Source organism: Salvia hispanica, chromosome 3 (genome assembly GCF_023119035.1).
Source record: "Salvia hispanica cultivar TCC Black 2014 chromosome 3, UniMelb_Shisp_WGS_1.0, whole genome shotgun sequence".
Classification (NCBI taxonomy): domain Eukaryota; kingdom Viridiplantae; phylum Streptophyta; class Magnoliopsida; order Lamiales; family Lamiaceae; genus Salvia; species Salvia hispanica.
In genome coordinates, this window is record NC_062967.1 from 23154239 (window position 1) to 23181606 (window position 27368).

The following is a 27368-nucleotide window of genomic DNA, read 5'->3' on the forward strand; positions in this document are numbered from 1 at the left end:
CCGTACCCGGTCAAAGTGGTACGGAGGGAGTAACCTTTAATCCCCTAGTTATATGTGATGGTTGGCACATCAAATTTCTTGTTGACTTGTTTTTTTTCTTCATATTCTATTACCACCAATTGATGCAATTCCATCGACGCCAAAAAAACGCTTGGAATAACTTAAACTCGAAATGGGCTTGCGAAATAGGCTGATGAGTCAAACTCATTGCCTTAGCCAAGATGTAATATGGATTTTGTCATATTGACTTCGTTTAAGGGTTCAAATTGCCATATAATTTTATAGGGATTTTTCTTAGTTTACATAATTTCATTTTATTTCATTTCAAGTGCTTAGGGTTTCAAAATCTCATACTCCCTTCGGCCCATAAAAATATAGGCAGATGATATGGCATGGGAATAATAAAATTGGTAAAGTAAGAAAGAGAGGAGAAGGGTCGTTGAAATTAGTGTTAGTGGATAGTGGGACCCACATTATTATTAGTGTTTTGATAGTACTGGTATATGTTGTAAATAACTTGGGTGTATCAAAAAAAAAATTGGATAGTCGAAAATAAAAAAGTGCACATATTTTTATGTGACGGAGGAGTATAAATGATTTCTTTCATTATTTTGCAGGCAATTTTTATCACTTTTAATAAATTTAAATTTAAGAAACTAAGATTTCTCTTAAACTTTTATAGTTTAGTCATTCTTGTGACACGTTTTGCAAATAGTTGGTATCACGGTCCACGTTTATTATCAATGTCGAACTTGGACGTGGTGGCAGTCGTGGTAGGGAACGAGGAGAGTATCTTCTAAACGAAGGCATTCATAGACAACGAGGAGAGTAATAGTAGTAGTTCCTTGTAATTACTCCATGTACATACGATTGGACAACGTTTGGCCACATGGAATAGTAGTTCTTGAAGATCATTGAACTTCAATAATACAGCATTGACTTAAGAACCCAATCAAAAAGCACCCATTTTAATATCGATCGACGTCAATCAGTCAATAGAAATTGTTAATATTTGTAGAGAAAACTGTTGTACGTAATATACTCTGAAATGATAACTCCACGAGACCACGACTGACATAAACATTGTATCAATATTATTGAGATATTATTAGGAGATGCTGATGCCAAACCCTATATTCGGGAAAGATAATTTATACAAGTACTTGTTTCGTAAGAGATGACGTGTGGCATGATGATGCATATTTGATAATTGTAGGAAGCTTAATTCAAGAATGGTGCTCAGCCGACGGATAAAGACAAAAGAGAGGGCCAATGCACGCCTACAAATTTAATTTTTGTCAGATAAAATAATAAATACTCGTCTGTGTAATTGGATTGACCGAGACACTTCTATAACTGAAAATTGAACATTTATTTTAACTTTAAGTAATTGGTTCCATATCAAAGTGACTTTCTTTTCAACATGAAATTTAAAAAATTAATATTTATTAAATTAAATGATGAAAGTATAAATATATAAAAGAATAAAATAGAGAGATAATGAAAGTCAAATAAGAAAATTGATCATTTGTGTAAAACAATCAAAAAAGGAAAATCAAATCACTTGTATAAAGAGTAATATTTAGGGGTCGATTGATGCATCACACCTTATAATCATACCTACATCAATTTCGATACGACATACCTAAAATACCGTTTTACATAAAATACCACCACAATCTTACCGAAAATAGTACTTTTGTACAAAATATTCAAATCAATAAAATTTAAAATTAATAAAACTCAACAATTAAAATCAATAAAAGTCTTAGTTTGCTATTTTTTCCGACATCTATATTCATAGTCAATGGTGTTGGGCCTGTTTTAGTTATATGGAATATATTTTTGTGGAGTTATCTTTTATTTGATTGTTTGTTGTAGAAAGATTTTCGAACTTGCGTGAAGTTTTGTTAGCATTAATTCATAGTTGTGCTTGTCAAACTTGCTTACTTAGTTAAGGTTTATTTTAAAGCTTTGTTTAGTGTTCTTATAGTGTTGTTATATATTGATCGAAATTTTGGAAAGGAAAATTATAAAAAAATATTTTTAGTTCAGCCTTTAACTTGTTCTTTTTGTTTGCATATAATTTCTAGTATATATATGACTCTTCTTGTTCTTTTTAGTTCTTATATTTCTCGGTTAAAGTCAAAATAGTCGATTTTTGTAGGGACTTTAGTTGTATTTCTAGCTTTAATTTTACACGTTTGAATATGGTTCTAGTTGTTTTCGGTTTTTGGTACTCCTTCATTACCAGTGTTCTTAGATTTCCATTTCAGCTTCATTGAGAGTTTGTTTTTCTGCCTTTTTTTTATATATTTGGTATTTCCGAAGCAAATTTGTTTAGGTGTTTTACTTGATAATTTTCTAACATGTTTTGATATTATATAGTGAAATATGTATGGCTTAGTCTGAACTAAACGTGAAACCACGTCATTTAAACGTCATAATTCTTAAATTTGACGTTGAATAAAATGTATCTAATAGGATAAAATATTCCTCATACATGTGTCAGATTTGAAGAATAACTCGCCATAGTAAAATGTTACTACTATACTAATCTTAAATTTTTTATTTTTAAGATCACTTCCAAAGTTTACGATTTTAATAAATATTTAGTTTATTGCAAAATGATCTTTCGTATATTAATTATTCTAGTATAGAAAATTCAGCTACTACATTTTGCAATCAAGTTTTTTGGGTGACACTAAACAGCTTATTTTAGCCTGGAACACTGACATTTTGAATTTTTCAATCTCATAATTGTCCTTAAAAGAATAAAGAATATAACCAAAACTAACTATGCATAGATAAAGCCAAGAAATACAAGTTGTCCAAGAATCTAAATGAAGTCTAACCTCCATCTTTATCTTTCACCCCACCATTTAAAACTTCACACAATTTTCTAGTTTTGAGCTGAATAATGAGATGGAGTCATATTCACATTTCAAAGAACAAAATCTCATATCATTTAAAATCTCACCATCGCAAGAAGCTGAGCCCTCCAACATCAACAATGATAATGTAGAAAAGCGATACATTGGAGTAAGAAAGAGGCCATGGGGCAAATTTGCAGCAGAAATTAGGGATTCCACACGGCATGGAACGAGGGTTTGGCTCGGCACATTCAACACTGCGGAAGAGGCTGCTTTAGCTTATGACCAAGCTGCATTCGCGACGCGAGGCGCCTTAGTTCCACTTAATTTTCCCATAGAGAGAGTGGTGGAATCTCTTGAGAAGATCAAGTTCAGCTGCGAGGAGGGCTCGTCGCCTGCGAAAGCCCTAAAAGAGTCGCACAAGACGACAAAGCAAAGATGCAGTGGAAAGAAACAAGTTGGAGAAGCAGAGTATAGAGTTGTGCTTCATGATTTGGGATCTGATTTGTTGGATCAACTCTTGTCTCAGAGTTGTAATACTAGTTTATCGCCATCAAATGAATACTGATTTTCTTGTGAGTAAATTTATCTTTATCTTTTATTGCTGTGTATTGATTTGCAGTATTCAGTTATTTAAGCCCTATCTTCTGTAAAATGAATAAAGGCATAGTTGCAATTTGATCTTGGAGATGTTTTTGAAGAGTAATATTGGTGTTCTCATTATATATATTTGATATTTTATGCAATATATGCCGACTTTTTTATAGGGGACAACGTATATAACAATGTGTAACAGTCCACATTCCCCTCCATCTCATAAGTAAAAATTTATACATATATGCTTAACCTTCAAAACATAACCATCGAGATCACCATTGTGTAACGTAGTTCCAGCTGCTTGTGTTTATGCACTATGTGTCAAATACATGGCATAATCTTTGTTAATTGGCTGGCCCAGTTGATCTTTGATCTCGGTCCACTCTGCTTAAAGCCCGAACTTACATCATTTGCACCGGTGGCTGCCACACATCGCTCCATGCGGATAACGCCCCGTGACTGTTGGATGGAGAGTGGGAGATGAAGACTCACCCTTATACATCCACTCTCTCCGTCTCTCTCTCTCTCTCACTCTCACTTTCTGTTTTTTTCTCTTTGTGAATATGCTTTCCATTCTATGTAGGTGGACTCTCTTTCTATCTTCGTTTTCTAAGTGATACTTTCCTTTTCGAGTGATTCGTTTGATTCGATGTGTGAGTAATTGACCTTGGAATTTCTTAGTAAAGGTTAAATTCTAGGTTTACTCGCGAGTGTCAGCGCCTAATCAGAACCTTAGTTCTCAAAGTCGATATATAGTAAGATCTGTGAGAGGTTGTGAGTTTCAGAGTTTTTCTTATGAATTTTCCTTCATGGTGTTGTAGTGACTATGTGATTGTGGTAGTTGGTGCAATCCAGGGTTTCAGTGTCTTTCACCTCTTTTCTCGAGATCTTTAGTAAAAGGTGTTTTCGCATGCGGTCTATGTCTGTGCGACATTGAGCCTCCAAATCTCTTATTATCTGAGTTCTACATGTGTTCATCTTCAAAGTTTTCTTGTGCTCATACTATACTAACTTGTGTGTTGCTGTACAAGGGTGTGAAGTACACGGAGTTGGTTTAAGTCTAAGTAGATCTAATAGTTATAGTGTTGTTATATCATGTTTTGTTGTAAGTAATCTGTTATGTGAGAGATAGATCATCTCTAATTATGTGATCAGAAAAAAGGTCTTGGTAATTAGTGGGCCTTGGTGGTGTGATCTCGTATCAATTTCGTTGGATTCTTTCATTATAGTTTACCACGCAAGACCTTAATATATTGGATGTTTTCTTCATCAATTACTCTTTAATTAGTTAGCTCACTGCATGTTAAAAATCTATTAATTCTTGTCGTACATCTACTTAATAATGATCATGTCTCATCTATATAAGTGTGAATAATCCTCTCATTTTATGAGGCTTTTTATAAGGGTGAGTGACTCATTTCTAATATGGTATCAGAAAGAACCCAAGTAGATAATGGATCTCTTTATCTCTTGTCTTGTCTACCTCATGTGTGAAAGTTTGATATTCATTATAGCCCACATGTGTGAGGGTGTTAAAAATCTCTTAAATTTTGTCTCACATCGACTTGATGATTATCCGGTCTCATCTATATAAAGTGTGGATAACCCTCCCCCTTATGAGACCTTTTAAGGGGATAAGTGGTATATTTCTAATATGATATCAGAACGGACCCAAGTCAATTATGAATCTTTTTTACTCTTAGATCTTATCTTGTCTGCTTTACATGTAGAAGTTCGATGTTGGCCCATACATGCGGAAGTGTTTTAAAAATCTCTTAAATTTTGTTCCACATTGATTTGCTAATGATCATGTCTTTATATAAGTGTGGATTTCCTCTCGCGTAAGACCTCTGAGAAGTGAAAGGCTTATTTCTCATACTACATAATACAAACTTTTGTTAAAAAATGAGATACAAAATAACGTGTGTAATACAATCCAAAAGAAGAACAAAAAAAAGGTACAAATAACTGAAATGAATTACAAAACGAAAACTGTAACCGTAAATGTGAATAAATCAAGTCAAAGAGTCATTTTCCCGCAAGACGAGATACGTCTCGGTAGTGCTTTCAGATTGAAGTGTCGTTACCAAATATAAAAAGTCTATGTCTTGTTCATTACAACACCGTAGATAGAATAAGCTTCGACGAACAGGATGAAGGTGATGATAGAGTTTCGACAGAAGACTATGCGTAGATGGAGAGCTTATGATGTAGAGAATGCTTTGGAGATTGTGTTGGTGTGTAGAATGTATGGAGTGACTACCTATTTATAGGTGTAGTTCACTACATTGAAGGTTGTTGGTCAACACATACTTTAAGTCAATGATGATGGTTGGATTGTAACCGCTAAGGTTACATGCCGTTACGGAAGCTGAAGGCTGATCCTGGACGGGGCGTAACTTGACACTCCTCACATTTGGGTTCAATCACAACGTGGACATTGTTACGTGAAAGTCACATTTGCTTCGTCGCATCATGTTGGCGACGCAACTCGCTGACTTGGACTGGTAAGGTGGTCTAAAAGATTAGGCTGGGGCTCGGACGAATCCCAACAACCAGGCCTAAGCAACAGCTTGAAGACCAATTGTCAATATTTAAGTGCACGACACGCGAGTACGGTGCCCAAAAAGCAAAGGGCACGGCCGCGGCACGCGCGTGTTAGTTTTATCGCCCATCTTAGCCCACTGTAATTATATATGTAATAATTTGGCCTGTTAAATATTCTCTACGTCCCATAATAGGTGTCACACTTTCATTTTTAGTTTGTAATCACATTTCATATTTTTTGGAAAAAATTCTCTCTCCATTAATATGAATATACTATTTTCTCTCCTCACTTAACACACAAAACAACATATCCTAAAATCTCGTGTCATTACCCGTGTGTCATCTTTTATGGGACGGAGGGAGTACATGTTCAATTAGGCTCTCCCACCAATGTGGGATAATTAACACTTGTTAATTAATCCTTTGGTTTTTTTCATTGCTTTTTCTGTAGCCCCGTTTCTATAACTAACTTTAATTCATTACTTTTCACTCACTAGGAATCGACTTATTAAAAATAAATATGTCATGATCATCTACTCCGAACGTAGATCGATCCTATATCATTTAATTTCACAAATGAAAGGTTCCGCCATGTCAACGACGCGGTCAATACCCTTTAACTGGACACGATTCCAACAACTACTTTAATAAAACTGATATGCACAAAGCTGAAAAATAATTATGAGGTGTTTCAATTTGCTCTTTAATTAAAAGTTCGAAAAAGTCTCTTAAGAGGCGAATTTATGTATAGTTACAAAATATGGCTAAGACCAAGAAATATCTTAACACTAATGAGACAAAATGGAATATATTTACGATTTAATAAATATTTATCTATGAATGATGATAAAATGAAGATAATTGCCAATAATGATCCACTTCGGAATCAGTCTTGTATTTCACTATTTGCAATCGATTGTAAATAGGAAATAAAATTAAAGTATATGAATAGAGAATAGTTAATGCCTTCTATTTCTGAATTTTATATTTTGTCAAGTTGACTCCATACAATAAATAGTCACCCACCAGCACACAGACAAATAAGCGTAGTACAATTCAGATCAATGCCAACCACAACCAGATGGAGATGTTGGCCCCGCCTGATTATCACGCTGGCCGCCGTCTCGATCTGGTGGCAAAAAGCAGAATCTCAGCCGCAGATTAATCTGCTAAACAAGGGATGCAGCCAGTATAATGCAACCAATGCAGCCGATTTTTTCGACAACCTTAACGCAACCTTCAGCAACCTCAGAGCTCAGCTCTCGGGCGGCGGAGGCAGGCTGTTTGCGACGGCGGAGCAGGCCAGGTCTTCGGACCCGGCCTACGCCATGGCTCAGTGCAGAAACTACATGACGGAAAGGGATTGCCTGGCCTGCTATGACGCCGCCGTCGCGCAGATTCGGAACTGCTCCGCCGCCAATGGCGCTCGGGTTATCTACGATGGCTGTTTCCTCAGGTGATTATTCTTATCTTTTTCCAAACATTTATGAACGTTTTTTCTTATGTGGAATTCAGTGTTGATTTGGGAAGGAAGAAGTGATTTTGCATATCTTTTTGTTATTTGGTTATCAATTACTATCATGTGTATATGATCTGAATAGTTATGTACATATCCTTTGATTCGAACAAATCAGGCTGATTGAAATTTGAAAAGATTAAGAAAAGATATTGAGAATATTTATTTTGTTATCAATTAAATGTGTTCAATACATAGTTTTAGGACATTAAAAGAAGGAAAATTTATGTATAACAATCATATAGAATTCCATATTCTAGGATGTCTATTTTCTTGATATGCGCCCAGATTAATCATGGAGTTTTTCGAATCAAAAAAATATCTACTATCTATCGTATTATATATGCTATACGTTCGACCTAGTAAAGATGAGTAAGCTAATCAAATATAGATTAGGTGACTTTGATATTCCACCCTTCAAGTATAGCATATTAATGGTCGATTTAAGTCATATGAATGGTTTAATAGTATGACATGTAACAAATCATTCTCGAAAATAAAACATACATAGCTCAGGGAATTAGTTTAAATTAATAAAAGGAAAAAAGTATTATAATATTTTTTAGGTTCATGTGTTTTAGAAATTAAAATGAAATATGTAATTTCTTAATACAACTTGGCAGATTAGTGGATTTGTTGGCAAGTCATTTGGTTTCATTTTCATATGAATTTAAAATGTTTACTAAATTAATGGGAGATGACCTACGTTCCGAATATTCCATATGAAAAGGCTCTATCTGAATTATTTTCCAATACATTTTGGTTAAGTGCCAACACCTACAGAGGAAATAATAAATAATACAGTATCCCTACGTTAGAAAACAATAAAATTAAATAAATAGATAAAATATCATACAAAGTCGTAGGATCGTAATACTTCAGGCCGGCACATGGTCATAATCACAAATTTAGAATGTTTGTGTGAATTTCCTTCATTTCTCTGTACTTACTTTATTGAATTAAATAGTCTCATTTTCATACTTGTTTCTTGTTTTCTCTCTTCCATTTCATTCTCTCTTAATATAGTCCCTTATAATTTAATTTTGTATAATACGACGCTGTTTCGGCCTCTATAATGTGGCGGGATTGTGATTATATAAGTAAATCAGATGATCCTAATTAGTTGCAAAATCATTAATTTAATAATTCAATAGTTTGATAATTGGAAGACAGAATTTTAAGTGTACACAGAAACTAGAATTTGGCGAAAAATTAGCCCTCTAGGAATAATAGTATGTAAATGGAAAGTTCGTCTATTTTGACTATTTACTATTGAGTAGCTTGGTTGTTTCCACCTGACTATAAGGTATGAGAGCAACAACTTCTACGATCAAACAACCCTTCCCGGAAACGTCCAAATCTGCGGCAACCGGTCGGCGCCAGAGGCTGCCGTTTTCAGAGCAACAGGAGAGGCATTGCTAGAGGATCTTACACTAGCAACACCTAAAATGAATCCCTTTTATGCAGCAAGCAAGAGGTCCATCGCCAACTTAACTGTTTATGCCGTCGCGCAGTGTGCTCAAACCATCACCCAAGATGGCTGCAGAGATTGCCTAACCGTTGCATACAGAAACGTACAGGCCTGCTTGCCTGATGCAGATGGAAGGGCTGTTGATGCTGCTTGCTTTTTAAGATATTCCGACGCTCCATTTTTCGCTGATAATCAGACGACAAACATTGCGCCCTTTCTAGGATCAAAAGGTAGTTATTACCCCCTCTGTTCCTTGTTAATAGAGGCATTTCTTAATCTGATGCGTTGTGTATTTAGGGAATTCAAACAAGAAGAAGGCGATTATTGGCGGCGCGGTAGGAGGTGGTGGTCTTGTTCTTATCTTGGCTGCCTTCTTTTTATGGTACAAGTTTGCAAGGAAGCCAGAAACTTCCCCAAGAAGTGAGTGCGAATTAGAAAATATGCAAGCAATATATAAGTGCAAATAATGCGAGGTCTTTTGTCGAGTGTCGCAAAAGCAAAACTGTGAGGGCTTTGCGCAAAGCGAACAATATCATACTGATAATGAAATGCAGGTGACATTTTGGGGGCAACGCAACTGCAAGGTCCGAACAGATACAGCTACAAGGATTTGAAAGCGGCAACCAGTAATTTCAGTAAGGAAAATAAGCTCGGGGAAGGCGGTTTTGGAGATGTATACAAGGTAGAAATAAATATGCATATGAGATACGCGATTTTGTGGTTTTGTCGTTGAAACGAAGATGTTGGAACTCATGAGCAGGCGACGTTGAAAAATGGGAACGTTGTAGCAGTGAAGAAACTCAACATAAACTATAGCAGAGCAAAGGCAGATTTCGAGAGTGAAGTAAGGCTTATAAGCAATGTCCATCACCGCAATCTTGTCCGTCTACTAGGATGCTGCAGCAAGGGATCTGATCTTCTTCTCGTCTACGAGTACATGGAGAATGGAAGCCTCGACAGATTCTTATACGGTATGTTTATATACTATAGTTATCGCATTTCTCCAATACGCGCTTAATTGTAGTATCATGTAAACATGAGTGATTGTGCATTAGGCGATAAACGAGGATGTCTGAAATGGAAGCAGCGATTCGACATATTATTTGGCACAGCGAGAGGCCTTGCCTATCTGCACGAGCAGTACCACGTAACCATCATACATCGCGATGTGAAGCCTGGCAACATTCTACTCGACAAAGAGTTTCAAGCCAAAATAGCTGATTTCGGGCTGGCAAGGCTTCTCCCAGAGGATCAGAGCCATGTTAGCACCAAATTTGCTGGCACATTGTAAGCCATGTTAACATTTACAAATGTTGTTTTTCATTGTTACTGAATGGTCAAATTCAGGGGATATACAGCGCCAGAATACGCGGTCCACGGCCATTTATCAGAGAAAGTTGACACCTACAGCTTCGGAGTTGTGATCCTGGAAATGATCAGCGGTAGAAGAAGCAGCGACATGGATGTGGAGGCTGAGACTGGATACCTTCTAGAAGAGGTAAACCAACTCCTAAGCCTAAGCTGTATATAACTGTTGTCCAATCACAATTAGTTTGAGGTCTTTCGGGAGTGACTGCCATAATAGTAAACGCCGTCAATATTTGTGGTTGCAGGCGTGGAGGCTGTACGAGGGCGGGATGCATGAGAAGCTAGCGGACGAGACTTTGGAGGCAGATGACTATAAAGTTGAGGAATTGAAGAAAATGGTGGAAATTGGTTTGATGTGCACGCAGTCGCCAGCGTCTTCAAGGCCAAGCATGTCAGAGATTGTGGCGATGCTTCTAAGCGACGGATCGTTGGAGGGGAAAGTTCCGAACAGGGCAAGTTGGAGCTACGGGAACAGGGTTGGTCTTGGTGGTGAGACGAGTACATCGCGAACAACGGGATCGACTGCCACGAATGCTACTAACTCCTTCACACACTTCACAGGGCGCTAGCAAAATTGTTCAAGGATCATTCTTTGCGGATGTTTTACTTATTTTTAATAGCAAAAGAGTGTTATGATTTCTTTGTTTCCTCAATTTATGTAAAGAATGAACTGAACTTTGTTATTTGCTACTGAACTTTGATAGTATTGTGTTTTTTTCACTTTTCCGATGTTTTAGACTAAAATGCCCCTCGTGCCATGGAGGGTATTTTGGTACATTTTCACATTCCAAATAAGTAACATATCAAATACCTTATTAATCTGTGTTGAGTATTTTTTTTAATTCAAGAACTAAACATTTTTCATAAAAAATGGATTTAACACACCAAATATTATGCGCACGTTCTGATACAACACATTAATACCCTATTGAGAGTTTATAATCATAATAAGAATTTATTTATGATGGGGTATAAAAAATCTACCAGAGGGCACCTCAAATCACTTATAGAAAAATCATGAAATTCAAGAAAAGATAAAAAAAAATAAAAAAAATAAAAAAATAAAAAAAACAGATAGGGCATTAAGGTATTTTTCAGTGAATTCATAATTTTCATATGTACTTGGTTGTTTGTATTACGATTTTTTTTTTAATATTGTTGTTTACTTTTAGAGTTGTTTTTTAGTAACCAAACTTGGCCCACGTTGGATGGACCAAGACACACTACTTTGAGGCTTGTAACTGATTGGGTCTATTAAGCAAGTAAAGAATGTTCGCATCATAAATATTCTCTGCCCTTATTATTTTATTTCTACCAAACACCAATCAAAATATCTGCCAAATTGAAGTACTACATAATAATTTCCATAGTCCAGCCAAAACTGATCATCATAAACTTTATTGAGCAGCTCCCTTCACATTTTATTGATTCACCAAACATGAACCACACACTTCTTAATGCCAAAAATTTTGCTATCTATCACATTTAAAATTTTGCCCCACTAGCTAAGTGTGAGAGAATAAGAATAAAAGTCTGCAAACTTGGTACAGTTGATTAATTTCAAATTTGTTTTATTGGTATTTAATGGAGTCAAAATTAAATTAGGTGGATAGTGCATCCATGGATTTATATTGAATTCAACTGCCAATTGGCAAGCTGCCATAAATTGGGTGGGCCCAGCAATTTTGGTGGGTTTGGGGAACATCATTTCAATATAATTTAATCCGGCACAAGTTATTAGTAGGATGATAAAGAATCCAAGGCCTATCTTGAAACAGGCCAACCAGCTTAGATCTTTTTTGAAACGGGCCAACTAGTCTCGACCTAACATCAAACGGGCCTAACAACTTTAAACAAACTTTTCTGAAAATTATAAGAGCCAACTAAAGAAATAAAATTTGGGAAAAATTCAGTAATCAGCTCAAGATAAATTTGTTTTCATAAATCATAATGCTTTATGAAAATGCGGATGGATTAAAAATAAGCGTTTAAAAAAAACACTAAAAAAATAAAGTAATAGCTAAGGGAATTTTGTATGCACTTAAGCACCTAAATTTGTGTGTGCGAATATATCATCAACGGTTCAAAAAGTGTCTTCTTTGTTGGTGTCTCAATTAAAATTAGTGGATGCAAAAGTCCTAGAAAAACAAAAAATTATGCATCCTAATTTGTACTCCCTCCATCCGCGAATAAGAATCTCATTTTTCCATTTTAGTTCGTCTGCTAATAGGAGTACCAGTTCACTTTTACCATAAATGGTAATAGGATCTCACCTTCCACTAACTCATTTCACTCACATTTCAATTAGTAAAACTTATATATACAAGTGAGACTCATTATTCCACTAACTTCCCCCCTCTCACTTTTCTTAACATTTCTTAAAATCCGTACCGCCAAGACTCCTAATGGCGGACGGAGGGAATATAGTTATTTGTCAAAAAATTTCAATGTAAGTAATTTGTATCTCTATTTTTGTGTCATCAAAGATAAGTTTTTTTAGTGAAATCAATCTTTGAACATAGGGAGTGTGGTCAAGTGGTGTGAAAAACGTCGATCATTAATCAAATGGTTAGGGATCGAATTCTGCCTATAAATCAGCACAACAAATAGTCACTGGGCACGACGAAAAATAAAAATCAATCCGTGAATAATTGTACAATAGGTTTGACGGTTGTCATATGTAAGAAATTTCTGAAACGGTGTATATATGTAAAAGAAAAGGAGAGAAATATAATTAAAATGGACATAAGAATGTATGAAGAAGGTATGGGAGTAAAGGAGACAGCAAATGGGCGCGCTTTAAATGCGGAGTAGACAATACGGGGAGCGACTTTCATTAACCTCATTGTCAGTTTCAACTACGCCAAACATGTGAAACCTCTTTCACTCTATACATACACTTCCTTCATATATCTATCTATCCACAAATCACAAACAATTCACCATTTTGTGCTTATTTTTCTTGATATCACCATTTTGTAACATATATTCACTCTAGATGAAACTGAAACATTTCGTGCATTATTTACACATATATGTGCCAAAAAAAATTATGACATAGTAAATGTGAGTAAATAATGGAAGTATTATTTATATGTATCAATTGGTCACTAAATTTGATCATTTTTATAAGAAATTATGTTTAATATTGGGATGGGTCCCACCGAGAATGAATAATACGAGTACTAACATAAACATATATGGTGCAGTTTCCATCTCTACCTAGGGCAGAGGGATTGGCAATAAATACAACTGCAAAGAAACCACAATTCTATTCTCTCAATAATCATTCTGCCATGATGCCTTGTAATAGACCCCTAGCACCTATACATACCCCCTCCCACACATGGCAATGGGGGTCTCAGTTTCTAACTTTTGTCCTTACAAAAAGTAATAAAGGGAAGAGAGAGCTTTGCTACAAAAAGCTCTTTTATCTCTTTCTCTCTCCTTTATGACTTTTAATTTTTTCTCTCTCCTTCAATCATAAAGCAATCGATTACAAAATGATTTACCATCTCTCTCTCTCTTCTGTTTCTGTCCCTTTACCATTTATTACTCTCTTTTCGAGGAATGGGCCATCTGGGGACTGTATCTCATGTCAACTTCTCATCGTACAACTTTCTTAATTTTTTTTAATTAATCCTAATTATTCACTCTTTTTTTTCCTTACTACTTTGGGTTTTTTTCACTTAATTTATTTCTATGATAATATATACTTTAATTAATCATAGCATGCAAAAATTCCTACTTGAAAGCATACAATTATCAAATTTGAAAGATGTTTATTAGTACTAGCTACTACAATTTTGATATTACTAAATATGAAAATAAATGCGTCATATCACATGGAAAAATTATTAAAATTATGGAATAGCAGTAAGCCTATATATGATATACCCCACCGTTTCCTTCCCATAAGTAAAAACAAGATGTTAGCTATCCTAATATTGCTGATACTTAATTGCGACCAATTAATAGAGGCGCGGTATCCTTGAATTTTTGTTTGAAATAAATAGTCGATTAGATTCAATAGACTTTAAAATGAATAATTTCGTTATTGGTATATCACCTACATGCGTATTGATAGATGTGTTTATGTCACCAAATTCCCATAACCATCTTCTATTGTTGTAAGTATTTGGCATTAATAGCTTGTGAAACAAACTACTCCATTTGATGCAGTCACAGAAGACAAGTCTTGGAGACTAAGAAAAGTATATTTTTGGTTTTATTTATTTCCTAGTTAATAGAATTAGGAGATGGAAAAAATATTAGTTATTTTTGCTTATTATCTTTTTAGTTATTTTCTTTTCATAAGTTTATGATTTCTTAGTTATTTTCTTTCCATAAGTTTAGGATTTTCTTTTGCCTATATAAAGGCTTCATTGTTGATCTTAAAAGACAGACTTTGAATATATAATTTTACATTGAGTTTTTATACTATTAAGTTCTCAATTAGTTGAGTTCTTTTTATCTATCAGTTAATCATTCTCATAATTTCTACGTCATTTTGCATCACCATTATCCCTACATATAAGAGTACGGTTAATCGGTGTGCGTGTGTTGGCTAAGCGGAAAAGTGGTTGATGCCTGCGGCTTTTAAAATTCATCTTCATTTGCCAATTAAAAAAAAAACACAGTTAATCAAGTGTACATGTGTTGGCTCAATTGAGAACCACATTAAAATGAAAATTTTAGAACCAATCAATTTGCATGATACATGAAATTGGTGTAGATTTAATAGCATGAATTAATAATTAGGTTTGAATTAATGATTTTCAATGGTACTATTTTGTTACACTAAAAATAATAAATTATCATAAATTTCAATAATAACATGTTGTAATAATAAATTTTGAAAATAATATGAATCGAAAAAATCAAATATAAATACTTCTGATAAAATAAAATATAACGAAAATAAAAATATATGCGTGTGTTTTAGAAGAAATGATTTGTTGTTATACCAATAATTAATGTTTATTTAAAGTAGGAATATGGTAAACGGTAATATTGCTAAATCAATCAAAATTAAATGCCCCTTTTGATCATCAAATTTTGACCTTCAGATCGTAATTTTTGGTAAATGATCGGCGGGATCTAAGGTATGTAGCTTTTAACGATAACCCTAACCTATGAGTGTAGGGTATTTAAGAACTTTGACTATAACTATTTCCTATTCAAGCTAGCCAAGTTTTTTCTTCGTATTAAATGAACATCACCTATACGTTAAACATTCTAATTCGTTTTAAATTTTTATTTGAAATTAGGATTCATTTTGGGGTGGGGGAGTGGGGATTAAATGAAGGGTGTGGTAGTTGGGATGGAGATGGATGATGTGAGTGGTGTTAATTATAATGTGGGCATGGAAATGCAAAATATTACATATTCTATTTGGGAGAATAAATGAATAAATATATTCAATCGTCAAAATGGATGATTCATTTTACACTGCCTTTTGTTCCTTTCCTTTAAATTCCTTTCATTTGGCCCTACACTGCAACTCTCTTAGTCCATCTGTTTACCCTTCTCCGACATATACACATTTATATGTAGTATAATAAAATCAAATATGAAGATTTAAAAAAAAATTAGACATCAATTTTAGCATCATTATAAATATATTGTCAATAACTAGAGGGGTAAATTTGACCACATAAATTAATTAAGCTTAAAAAGTTGGGATTGTTGACAAGATTTAAGTGACAATTAACTGCGCACTATTCTCTCTATTATTCTCCACAGTGTCTCTTGACTGAATCTTTTCCACTATTGTATATCACTCCCTAAAACAACAATTTGAAACGAAGCACGAATGGGTTTAAATTGTAACCTAATTAAAATTTAATACGAACCTCGTGATTTTCCACAATTCGACCAATATATAATTCAATAATTGTTGATATTAGTATCTCCCTTTCAATATTCAAATTTACATATAACAAAAAAAACTATTAATATTCAAGTTTAGCAGATGAAATGAAATCACGAGAATTGCGCACTAATCATATATTATGTTATTGGTTTTACGTTGGGTATGATGTGGTGAATATTTAATTAATTGGATAAACTGATGTGTTTTTAATGGGTTATGATGATTAATCTTAAATTATACTATGAAGATGTTGTTTCATCAGTAATACTTACTCCCGAAAAATGGTGGCTGGGGAAATTTTTATTGTAATTAATAGAAAAAAAAAAGACTAAGATAGTTTATCTTTAGCTTAAGAGCGATTTCTTATTAGGGGTGGGTAGGTAAGGTATACCTTACCGAAACCACCATACCGTATACCTTACCGTAAATACGGTATGCGAAAAAGTCATACCTTTACCTTACCAAAGTTTTTGGTATACCGAACTTCGGTATACCTTATATTCGGTATGACAAATTTCCATACCGATACCGTACCTCATTTTCGGTATACCGTACCGAAGTTCGGTATACCTTACTTTTGCGGTATACCTGACTTTCAACATCAATTAAAATAGAAAATTAGAGTTTTTAAAATATTATTTATAATTTATAATTTTAAAAATAAATTAAATATAATTTATTCATAATTATATTTATATTTCACAATAGATTTATAATTTAAAAATATATAAAATATATTTTATATACAATTGTGTTTATATTATTGTGGCATATACCTTAATTTACGGTATATACCTTAGTTTACGGTATATACCGAATTTCGGTATGCAGCGGTATACCGCGGTATTTGAAAATTCATATCGTTACCTTACCGCAATCTTTCGGTAAGGTATCATACCATACCGAAAGTCACGGTATACCAAAACAACGGTATTTTCGATATTTTTTCGGTACGATAAGACCGGTTTTTCGGTATTTCGGTATTTTTCCCCAGCCCTATTTCTTATACGTCCATTTTCAACGCATGTAATTGTGTGTATTTTTATGTCTTCAAACGATACTCCATATTAAGTTTTTTTTAGTCACTGATTAACTATTTTAGACATAAAAATGGTGTGTTGGTCAGTAGAGTTGCCAAATTGACTGAATCGGCTGAAGCCTACCATGGGATGGCAACGCCCACCACCAAAGTGCGCTGGACTAAGTTGGGTTGTTATTCAAAAGACACGTACTAAGTCGGATATAGTTTAAGTATTTCAAAACTCCTACTCTTGCTTTCCAATATTGTTTGCTTAGATTGCTTTTATGACAATTCAATTTATTTTCAGTGCAAACTATGTTTGGTAGACTAGAATGCAATTTGTAACATACCTAGTGCGTATTTTTCTTATGTAACAGGCTCCATGAATTTTGAGCTCTATCGGGGTCAGAGTTGGTAATCTTTCAAAAATGTTGAATTTCTTGAGCACTTTCTCAACATAAATTTGATTATGACAAGACAATTAAATCATATTTTCTTATATTTGCATTCCAACAATCCCATCAACTAGCCACATGTCTTGTATATCAAAGTTTCATTTTAACATATTTTTTATTTCGTTATTACTCGGTTATTGCTCTTCATGATTAAGTTGTCGTTAATACAAAGACATATTATAACATACTATTTGTTATTAATGTTCATGACGTGAATAAATTTATCACATTCGTTAATTTAAACTCATTTGATAACTTCACATTCTAATTTAAAGTGATACTATTAACCAATTAACATATCTTTCTCTCTTGTCCAATTTTATACTTCAATTATTCAATATAGTACTACAGTATATAATTGGAAACCCAATTTACCATATGCACTTGGTACCGCTGGAAGTTAAATAATATAGTAATAAATTATAAATATCATTCGCTCCAAATATAACATTTATTGAGAATAATTCTACTGTGTTTATAGTCATATTTGGACGATGAAGGGGGAAATTGGTTAATAAATTTTATCGAGTGTAAATAACTTTGGCTTCTATTCTTCTACGGCATTTATATTTATATATAGTATAAAGTATAAACCACTATTCAAACGTGAGCCGACGATATTAATGTGGTATCAACAACTTACTGTTCCATCTTACAATTATCCCACCTAAAGTAGTTGCTGGTTGCTGAAGGAGTACTATTGCAATAAATAAATTTTGGTCGGAAATACTAAACTACTGTCACAATGTTATAATTATTGTGGGTCTCCAATAATTCTTGAGATACATTTGTGTCCGCATATACTTTTTAGGTACATAAATATTCCGCTTGTTAAAATTGTAATTCAACTACAATTAACGTGTATGTGTCTTTTCAAGAAGACTATTTTATTCTCATTGTTATAAAAACCCAACCAATATATACGATTTAGCGTCCAATTCTTTATGATATTATGCCCTTTATTTTATGAAATATAGTCATGTTAATTAGTTGGTGGGGACTAGGTAGATAACAAGAATAGCACCCAACATTTACAGACTTACAGTGACTTTTTTAGGCATATCACCAACAGAATACTAAATTTCAATCAAATTAATCATAAACAAATGAATTAAATAATAGAATGAAATTTACATAGCTAATATATTTTAAAGTATTGCATCCAAACTAACTAACTAACATGAGTCATATTTTTTTTAGATAGTCTCAAGTAAGTTGAATTATTTTATTATTTAATAAAAATTTAAATATTTAATTAGTCTCTTTTTTTTTTCACCTACTTTTCTCTTTTTTATCTTTTTTACTACCGTCTCTTTACTTTATTTCTCTCTTCTATTTTATTTTGTTTTCTTTTAATCTACTCAACAAAATTTCTTAATATTCATGACCAAAAGTTAGCCCCAACTTAGTTGAGAAGGAAAAAGTATTTAATTACATAAATATATAAAACTTAATTATTTGAAATTAATGACAAAATTAACTTTTGGAATTAAAAAAAATAGAAACTTTAAAACGGAGCTCCGTGAAACAAAAAATAAATAACAAATATAAAAATGGGATATTGGCATCTAATATCACGAAACTTTCAAAAAGTTAGGTTTTTCCCACGAACTTTAAAATTGGCAAATAATATCACGAACTTTACACCGTGTTTGTTTTTCCCCGCGAATGAAAAAATTCCCACAAATAATATTATGATACAGATTTTTTTTCGTAATTTCTCGATAACAATTTTGAAAGCTTCAAGTTTTTCAATATTTGAAGATAGTTTTTCTTGAAGCACACCCTCCAAAATTATTCTTCAATCTATTAAAATAACATGAATTTTTTCATTCGTGGGAAAAAACAAACTCGGGATAAAGTTCATGATATTATTTGTCAATTTTAAAGTTCGTGGGAAAAGCCCAATTTTTTAAAAGTTTTATAATATTAAATGTCAATATCCCTATAAAACATGTTACTAAAAACAAAAATAGAAACTTTCAATCTCCTTGAAGTTATAAGAGACCAGACTAGCTGCCATCGGCCCAAATGGACAAAATGAGGATTAGGGTGATAATTATATATGGATTGTTATCAATTGAGATTTTTTATGCTAATTGAGAAATGAGATGCAATATCAGCCACTTATTTTTATTAAATGAGTGGTGCAGATTTTTTCACATGGAAAATATCTTTAGATTAAATAATTATGAAAGGGCAGAATGGTAATATCATGGTACATTTTATGCAATAAATATTTTTTTTATTTTATTATTTTTTTTTAATTTTTTTTAAAAAAATTTTAATTTTTTATTTTATTTTTCAACTATATATACAATTCATGTAAACTACACATATATAATGTCAACTATGTGTACAATCCATGTCAACCACACACACAATTCATGTCAACTATGTGTATAATCCATGTCAACTACATATACAATTCATGTTAACTACACAATATAATGTCAACTACATGTACAATTCATGTCAAATAGTATTTATTGAATAAAGTTGTTGACATTTGATGTGTAGTTGACATAAATTGTATATGTAGTTGACAAAAAAATGATTTTTTTTTTAAAAAAAAAAGAAAATTTAAAGAAAATTAAAAAAAAAATTTAAAAAATAAAAAAATTAATAAAATTATAATTATGCCCCCGTGTTGACATAAACTACATGTTGTTGACATTTCACAAATATTCTGGATGAGTGGCTGAGATTGCATCTCAATTCTCAATTAGGTTCATAAATCTCAACCTAACAAGACCCTACATTCGATTATATGGAAGAAATATTTTTACGTCTCTTGCACTTTTCTATTTTGATTCGTCTATTTTGAGTAATAACTAAGGTATAAAATTAATATATTAAAGTTAAAATGTTTCCTTATTAATAATCTCTCACTATACTTAAAAATATTAATTTAATTATATTACAAATTCAATTTTAAATTTACGGCTTAAAATAAAAAGTACAAGTAACTTGAAAGGGGGAGTGTTATTTTTGCTAATAATAAGAATATTTTGGTCACTATAAATTAAAACAGAGAGAATTGAACAATCACGTGTACAAATTTTATTAGCTTTAATTTATACACTTACTCTCCCCTAAAAATTAAGTAACTCACTGAACTAAAATTATTTTTATAAAAAATATATCAAACTAAAGGTAATTTATCAACAATCTAATAAAATTTTAATTGTATAACACTTCCTTCGTCTCATTTTAGCAGTCCAAGTTAAGTTGGTGTGAGTTTTAAGAAATATTATGAAAAATTGGTGCAAAGAAAATGAAATGTGAGTCTCATATTTATATAGTACTAGTTTTATAATAAAAATGTGAGTGAAATGAAGTTAGTGGAATGTGAAATGTATTACGGAGTACCATTTATAAAAGATTTTAACTAGGACTCCTGATGTGGGATGAACTAAAATGGGAAATCGAGATTGTTATAGTAAGATGGAGGGAGTATTATATCAAAGGGTGAAAAATGATATTCCCTCCGTCCCAAGGTAGTTGAGTCGTATTTCCTTTTTGTTTATCCTAAGTTAGTTGAGTCATTTCCTTTTTTGATAAAAACTTTATCCCTCTTCTTATTTTTGTCTCTCCATTTTGACCTTTAACAAATCAATTTTCTTAAATCTCATGTCCAAAAAATGCACCAACTATCTTGAAACGAAGGAAATATTATTTTTATGTGATAGCATTACCATATCATTTTATAAACAAAATATATCACTTTAATGCATCAAAAATGTCAGTTCAATCCCTCAAAGATCATTTAATATTCAAAACAACAATGAAACACGTCAACAACACCATATTATTATATAAATGCAGAATATATAATTTTTATACAATGAAAATATCTTTTCTAATCCATCAAAATATCATTTCACGTTCAAAACATAAAACAAACACATCAGCAATACTATATCACTTTATAAAAGTAATATACTCCATTCGTCCTGAAAAAATAGACTAGTTTTACCATTTAGGGCATCTCCTAAAATTACACCAAGTCTAAATATGGAAAGTTTTTTTAAATGTGGACTCCGCAATTCACTAACACTAGTTCCACTATTTTTCCCTCTTTCTCTTACTTTTTTCATCCATTTCTTACTTTATAAATGCACATTAAAACCTGTGGCGTTTATAAGTTTGTTTATTTTTTAGAACGGAGAGAGTATCATTTTTCTGCACCAAAAATATTGTTTAGAATCCCTCAAAATATCATTTTATATTCCAAACAACACAACTACTCCATATCATTTTCATTCGTAATACTCCCTCCATCCCACAAAAGATGTCACACTTGGGAGATGATACGAGATTTTAGAAGGTTTTAATTTGTGTTTTAGGTTGGAAGAGAAACTATAATCTTTATATTGATGTGGTAGAGATTTTTGTCGAAAATAATAATTTGACATTTTTAGTGGGACAAACGAAAACAGAAACTGTGACATCTTTTATAGGACACATGGAGTATATCATTTTCAACTCTGTAAAAATATTTATCACCGTTCAAATTATCAATTCTGATTTAAATAACAACCAAACAACACTCAACTTTTCATAATTTAATGATGTTTTTGGTTGTTGTTTTGAATATGAAATGATATTTTGAGGGATTAGAAATGGTATTTTTGTTGTATATATTTTATTAATAAAATAATAAAATTAGTGTTAGTGGATGGTGGGGTCCATATACTAAAATAGAAAGTTTCTATTTTTAGAAAATGGAAAAAAATGAAAGAGTTTCTATTTTTAGGAAATAGCCGTAGTATATTTTTTGTAAAAAATAATTTGAAATAAAAATTTATGTGAAATTTAAAAAATATAAATTAATTTAGAATGGAGAAATTGATTTCCCTATAAAAATATAAAGGAATAAACATAGATGATATCTTGTATTCAAATGTTAATATTGTCCTTTTCATTTAAAATTAATGGCAAAAAAAGGGATTAATTGTAGCCATTCGATCTCGAGATTATGTAGTCAAGATTAAGTTATTAAGTTATTGTGCAAAACGTGGATTATCATATGATACATCCTACTTGTATACTTTCTCTGTCTCAAGTTACTTGAGTCGTATTCCATTTTGGGTTGTCCCAAGTTACTTGATTCATTTCTCTTTTCGGCCAAAAACAAAACATATAATCACACTTACTTTATTCTTTGTTTTACTTTATCCTTCCTCCTAACTCTTTCTTTATTTTCTCTTCTATTTTATTTAACTCACTAAACATAACTTTTTTAAATCACGTGCCGAAAAGAAACACCTCTAAGTAACATGAGACGAAAGAAGTATATAATACTGAAATTAATGGGTGGGTGGGGGAACCATGAGCTCTCCGACCCTTACATGGCTTCACCACTGCGTGAAAACTGCTAGTTGAAGTGCTAAGGTTTGTAGGCAGTGGCAGATTTAGGGGAAGGGGTGGAAAAGAATGGCCGCTCCCTTCCGACTCTTAAGAGAGTCAAAATATTTCCTACAGTCAAGCTTAATAATAACATAATTATCCCATGTGAATATATAATTATTTTCAACACATGTCATATCAAATTCAAAAGCCTGACGATTAAATTATTAGATTTTAACTAATATTCAATCCTTTGAAATCTCACGTTGTTTTTTTATTTTATAATTGCAATGTTTTTTAAATTTACCTAAGATTGCAAATACATATAAACATTATGCTGTTTTCAACGATATAAATTAATCTTTTTAGAAAAAATACACGAGCTTTAGGGCATCGACAAACACAAGGGGTGTGTCTCATCTTGGGAGGGACGGGATGGAATAGGGACGCGTTGCAAGTGTCTCGTCCCCACGTGTGTCCCTTGGCCAAGTGACGGAGCAAGGGATGTCCCTCCATTCACGGGCCTCTTTTCGGCCAATGGAAGTCACCGTGAAGCCCATTCACGGGCCTACGAGTGGGATTTGTTTCTCCCGATCTTAAAATTATATATTTATAAATAGGTATTTAATTATAAAAATTCATTTTTAAAATAAAAAAATACAAAATGTAAACCTAATTCCATATTGTTTTATGATTATTATATATATTTTTATTTATTGGATTCTTATTTTTTCTTTTTTTGGGCTTTTCCTTTTTCTAAAAACATGGTTATATTATTGTTGTTATATGGATTTAATTTAGTGGTATTTAGATTTAAGATCTAATGTAAACTTCATTTAAATCTTAGTTTAAAAATTTTAATCAAAATTAAATTTTATGTGAATATTTTATTTTTAATGAATCTCGTATTTTAAATAAATTTAGCTTAAAATATCTCCTACAATATCTAGGATTTTTCTTTTAGAATATATTTCTATGTGAAATATGTTTCCTACTGTGATTAGAATCGGGGTTCTCTATTGTGCCTATAAATAGAGGTGCTCCCTCATTGTATTAATTATCTTGAAAATTATATAGTGAAATCTCTGACTTGGTATGGGCCCCAAACGCAGATATACATTACATCGTATCGAACTGGGTAAACAATTTCTTGTGTTCATCTCGTTTATATTTGTGATTGTTTGTGTTTATTACCTAACACAAAAGTAGTTAAAGGTAAGAGTACCAATTAGGTGGGGTACGAACGGAAAATGGAAATTAATGTCAATTAATAGGGGAGTGAGGGAGTATTAGTTTTAAAATAAAATATAAGTAAGATAAGTTAGTGGAATGCACGGTTAATTACTAAAAACAGTTACTAAAAAGTAAATCTTGAAACATTTAATCGTTGAAGTACGAAAAAAAGAAAACTTAGAGAAACAAATGCCCTTATGAGTTTACAAAATATAAATTCAACATCAACAACTATCACGTCGTCTAACTATTATCAAACCCAAAGTAGTTGCTTGTTGCTGAAAGATTACCATTGAATTAAATAATTTATGAATCAATAATGCTAAATCCTAAATCATGCTCGTAGTAATTTTACATTTATTATATGTAACATGTCTGACGATGTGGAAGATACATATTTATGTCTGCATAATAACTTTGGTCGGGTTCATAAAGTTCCAGAATATACAGAATGTTAGTCTTGTAACATGAAACGAATGCTAACTCCTAAAAAAATTGTGAGGTGATATAATAGTGTAACCACAACAATGTAGGCAAAGTATTTATTTCACTTTGGTTGACAAGTGCAGCTGAGAATAAATATAACATTATTCACAATATGCATTGAAAATTAACTCTATCTCTGTATATCTTTTGTCATAACAAGCAACTGTATATGAACATTGTACAAACGGTAATATAAAAGTAATATAGTTTGTATAGAAATTTCACCTTGTTTTAAAAATACAAACGGTAATATAATGATCCCTCCCTCCTTCCCTATTACTTACACTCCATAATCTTTTTTGTCTTTATCAAAATATCTTGTTTCCATTAAAAGTAGTCTATTTTTTTAATTTACTAATCTAAACTTTTTTTAACTCTTTATCATTTATTGTTTATAAAAATAAATAGGGGCATATTAGTAATATTTATTGTATAATTTTGTCTCACAATAATTTATCTTAATCTTTGTGAAAGTTCTATATATATTTACGATGGAGCTATTCTTATCAATCAGAAAAATGCGAGTGGGACTCCTTTCAAATTAGGAAAACATAAAAATACACGAATCTTGTCACATTTTGGGATTTTATCGATTTCTTTTTTAAGGACAAAATGATCCTCTTATCCTCACATACATCCTCAATAATCATCGTATGCCACATAATAATTGAAGGCAATGTAGTTTTCTAAGTTTGTTGTTTTATATATCCAAAATATGTGGGCATCGATTATCGTGCTACATGAGAACATGTATATATGAAAGGAAATTCCCCCATGCAGAAGAAATTGGGAGAGAGAGAAAGTGAAAGGACATAAGATGATGAAAATCACTTTACACAAAGTGGGCACCTTTGCTTTTTAGCAACTATACAAATATTGCTTTCATACATTTGATTCAAATGGAAGAAATAAATACATAAAATTGGTTGTGTACCAAGGGGGTTGCTAACACAACTTGTCATCAACATTTTCAATTTAGTGCCAATAAACTAACGATATTCTTAAATCCCTTTACATCTTTAAAAGAGATAGATAATCAACATTCTTTGTTCTATTCTGATAATTATGCCATAACTAATTAAATGCAATCAATTCATTTCCGTTATAGGGTTTTATTTTTATGAAATTTTCTATTAGACATTTCAAATCTCTCATAGGATTTCTTATCTTCACGTAACCACCTACTAAAGTATATTTTGTTAATTAATGTGTAGACTACATCTGATAACAAATCACACTATTCTTAAATCACAATCTCATATATTCACATTAGAAATTCTTTGAAACTCGTGAAAAGACAAGAAATAATCTTTTCAGAAAACAATACAAATAAGAAAAATCAACGAAAGAACCCCACAAGACAAAAAAAAAGGAAGAGAGAGGGAGGGGAAAAAAGAAGAAGAAGTAGTCATTCTTGGATTTAGGGAATCAATTAAAGAAGATTTTGCTCTTCACAAATCAATGTAAGTTGTACATTTGCCATAAATGTTAGTACGTAGGGTGCATGGAAATTTAAATAGGAGCACAAGTAGGGTCAAACGATAAAGCTATACAATTATATACTAAGAGGGGAACAGCTGGGAGAGACATTAAATGTTGGGATGGACCCATTCAGAATGTTATTTATATAAATTATTAAATTAAATAAGGTTCCCTAAAATTAAGTAATATTGTTATTAGATATGAGTGTGATTATTATATTAGTGATTCAACGAAAGAGTCTAAAGATGGCCAGAATCATAGGAGACTTTCAGTGCCCAATATATTCCCTCAGTTTGTTCATACTTGACCTACATATCGAATGGAACCATTTCATTCAATCATACCTGTCTTTTCCTTTTCTTTTCTTTTTATTTCTTTTTTTGTGATATGATATAATAAAATTATCCTTGTGATTTAGACAATGTTTTTGGGGACCATCAAGAATAGATTCACGTAGTTATTCAATTCATAATAGTGCTACAAACTTTGGATAAAATGAGATATATTTTTTAATTTAGTACTTGATTTTAGTATCACAAATTTAGGTACATGTATGAATTTCCCACGACATCAATTTCAGTTTATTTAAACGACATAATTGTATGTTTTAAGAATAAAAATTTAAAACTATACTCCTTATTCCGTGTTCCATCTCACCCTTCTTTTTAACCAAAGTTTTAAAAACCGGACCGGACCGGCCGGTTCGACCGGTTGAACCGCGAACCGGTGCGTAGTCCGGTCCGGTTTGCACTATAAAACCAGTAGCACATCAAACCGCCATGAACCGCCGGAACCGGCCGGTCGGACCGGTCTGGCCGGGAACCAACATCTCTACCACTCCACCACATGTACTTGAATGAAATATTATGAGCATTAATTATTGTTATACATTAAACCTATAATTTTTTGTCCACACAAATTAATAATTTGTGTTTAATTTTATACTTTTAAATAATTACTATTAGTTGTGATATGATTAATATTAACTATCCATCACTAAATCTTACTTTTATTTGTATAATGTATATAAATAATGGATTTTATCTAAGATTTAACATTGTAGTATATATATTATTAACATAGTTTATTACT

The 27368-nt window shown here is 32.2% G+C and overlaps 2 protein-coding genes across 2 annotated transcripts; both read left to right on the plus strand.

Annotated features, from left to right (window-relative positions):
- Window positions 1-2886: 2886 nt before the first annotated feature.
- On the plus strand, window positions 2887-3571 carry LOC125216820 (ethylene-responsive transcription factor 1B-like). Its single transcript, XM_048118595.1, has one exon. It carries the CDS (start codon window positions 2926-2928, stop codon window positions 3439-3441), a length of 516 nt encoding a protein of 171 aa, XP_047974552.1. The 5' UTR covers window positions 2887-2925; the 3' UTR covers window positions 3442-3571.
- A 3467-nt stretch (window positions 3572-7038) lies between these two features.
- Window positions 7039-11092, plus strand: LOC125210591 (cysteine-rich receptor-like protein kinase 43). The gene is made up of 8 exons (XM_048110127.1): window positions 7039-7473; window positions 8840-9234; window positions 9302-9424; window positions 9559-9686; window positions 9765-9975; window positions 10060-10291; window positions 10352-10502; window positions 10618-11092. The coding sequence occupies exons 1-8, from the start codon at window positions 7082-7084 to the stop codon at window positions 10939-10941; spliced, it is 1956 nt and encodes a 651-aa protein (XP_047966084.1). The 5' UTR covers window positions 7039-7081; the 3' UTR covers window positions 10942-11092.
- The last annotated feature ends 16276 nt before the right edge of the window (window positions 11093-27368 follow it).

Coding starts and splice junctions, on each gene's coding strand:
- LOC125210591 (XM_048110127.1), top strand. CDS start 7,082: ATGCCAACCACAACCAGATGGAGATGTTGGCCCCGCCTGATTATCACG. Junction 9,235..9,301: donor GCCCTTTCTAGGATCAAAAG/GTAGTTATTACC, acceptor TTGTGTATTTAG/GGAATTCAAACAAGAAGAAG. Junction 9,425..9,558: donor GCCAGAAACTTCCCCAAGAA/GTGAGTGCGAAT, acceptor AATGAAATGCAG/GTGACATTTTGGGGGCAACG.
- LOC125216820 (XM_048118595.1), top strand. CDS start 2,926: ATGGAGTCATATTCACATTTCAAAGAACAAAATCTCATATCATTTAAA.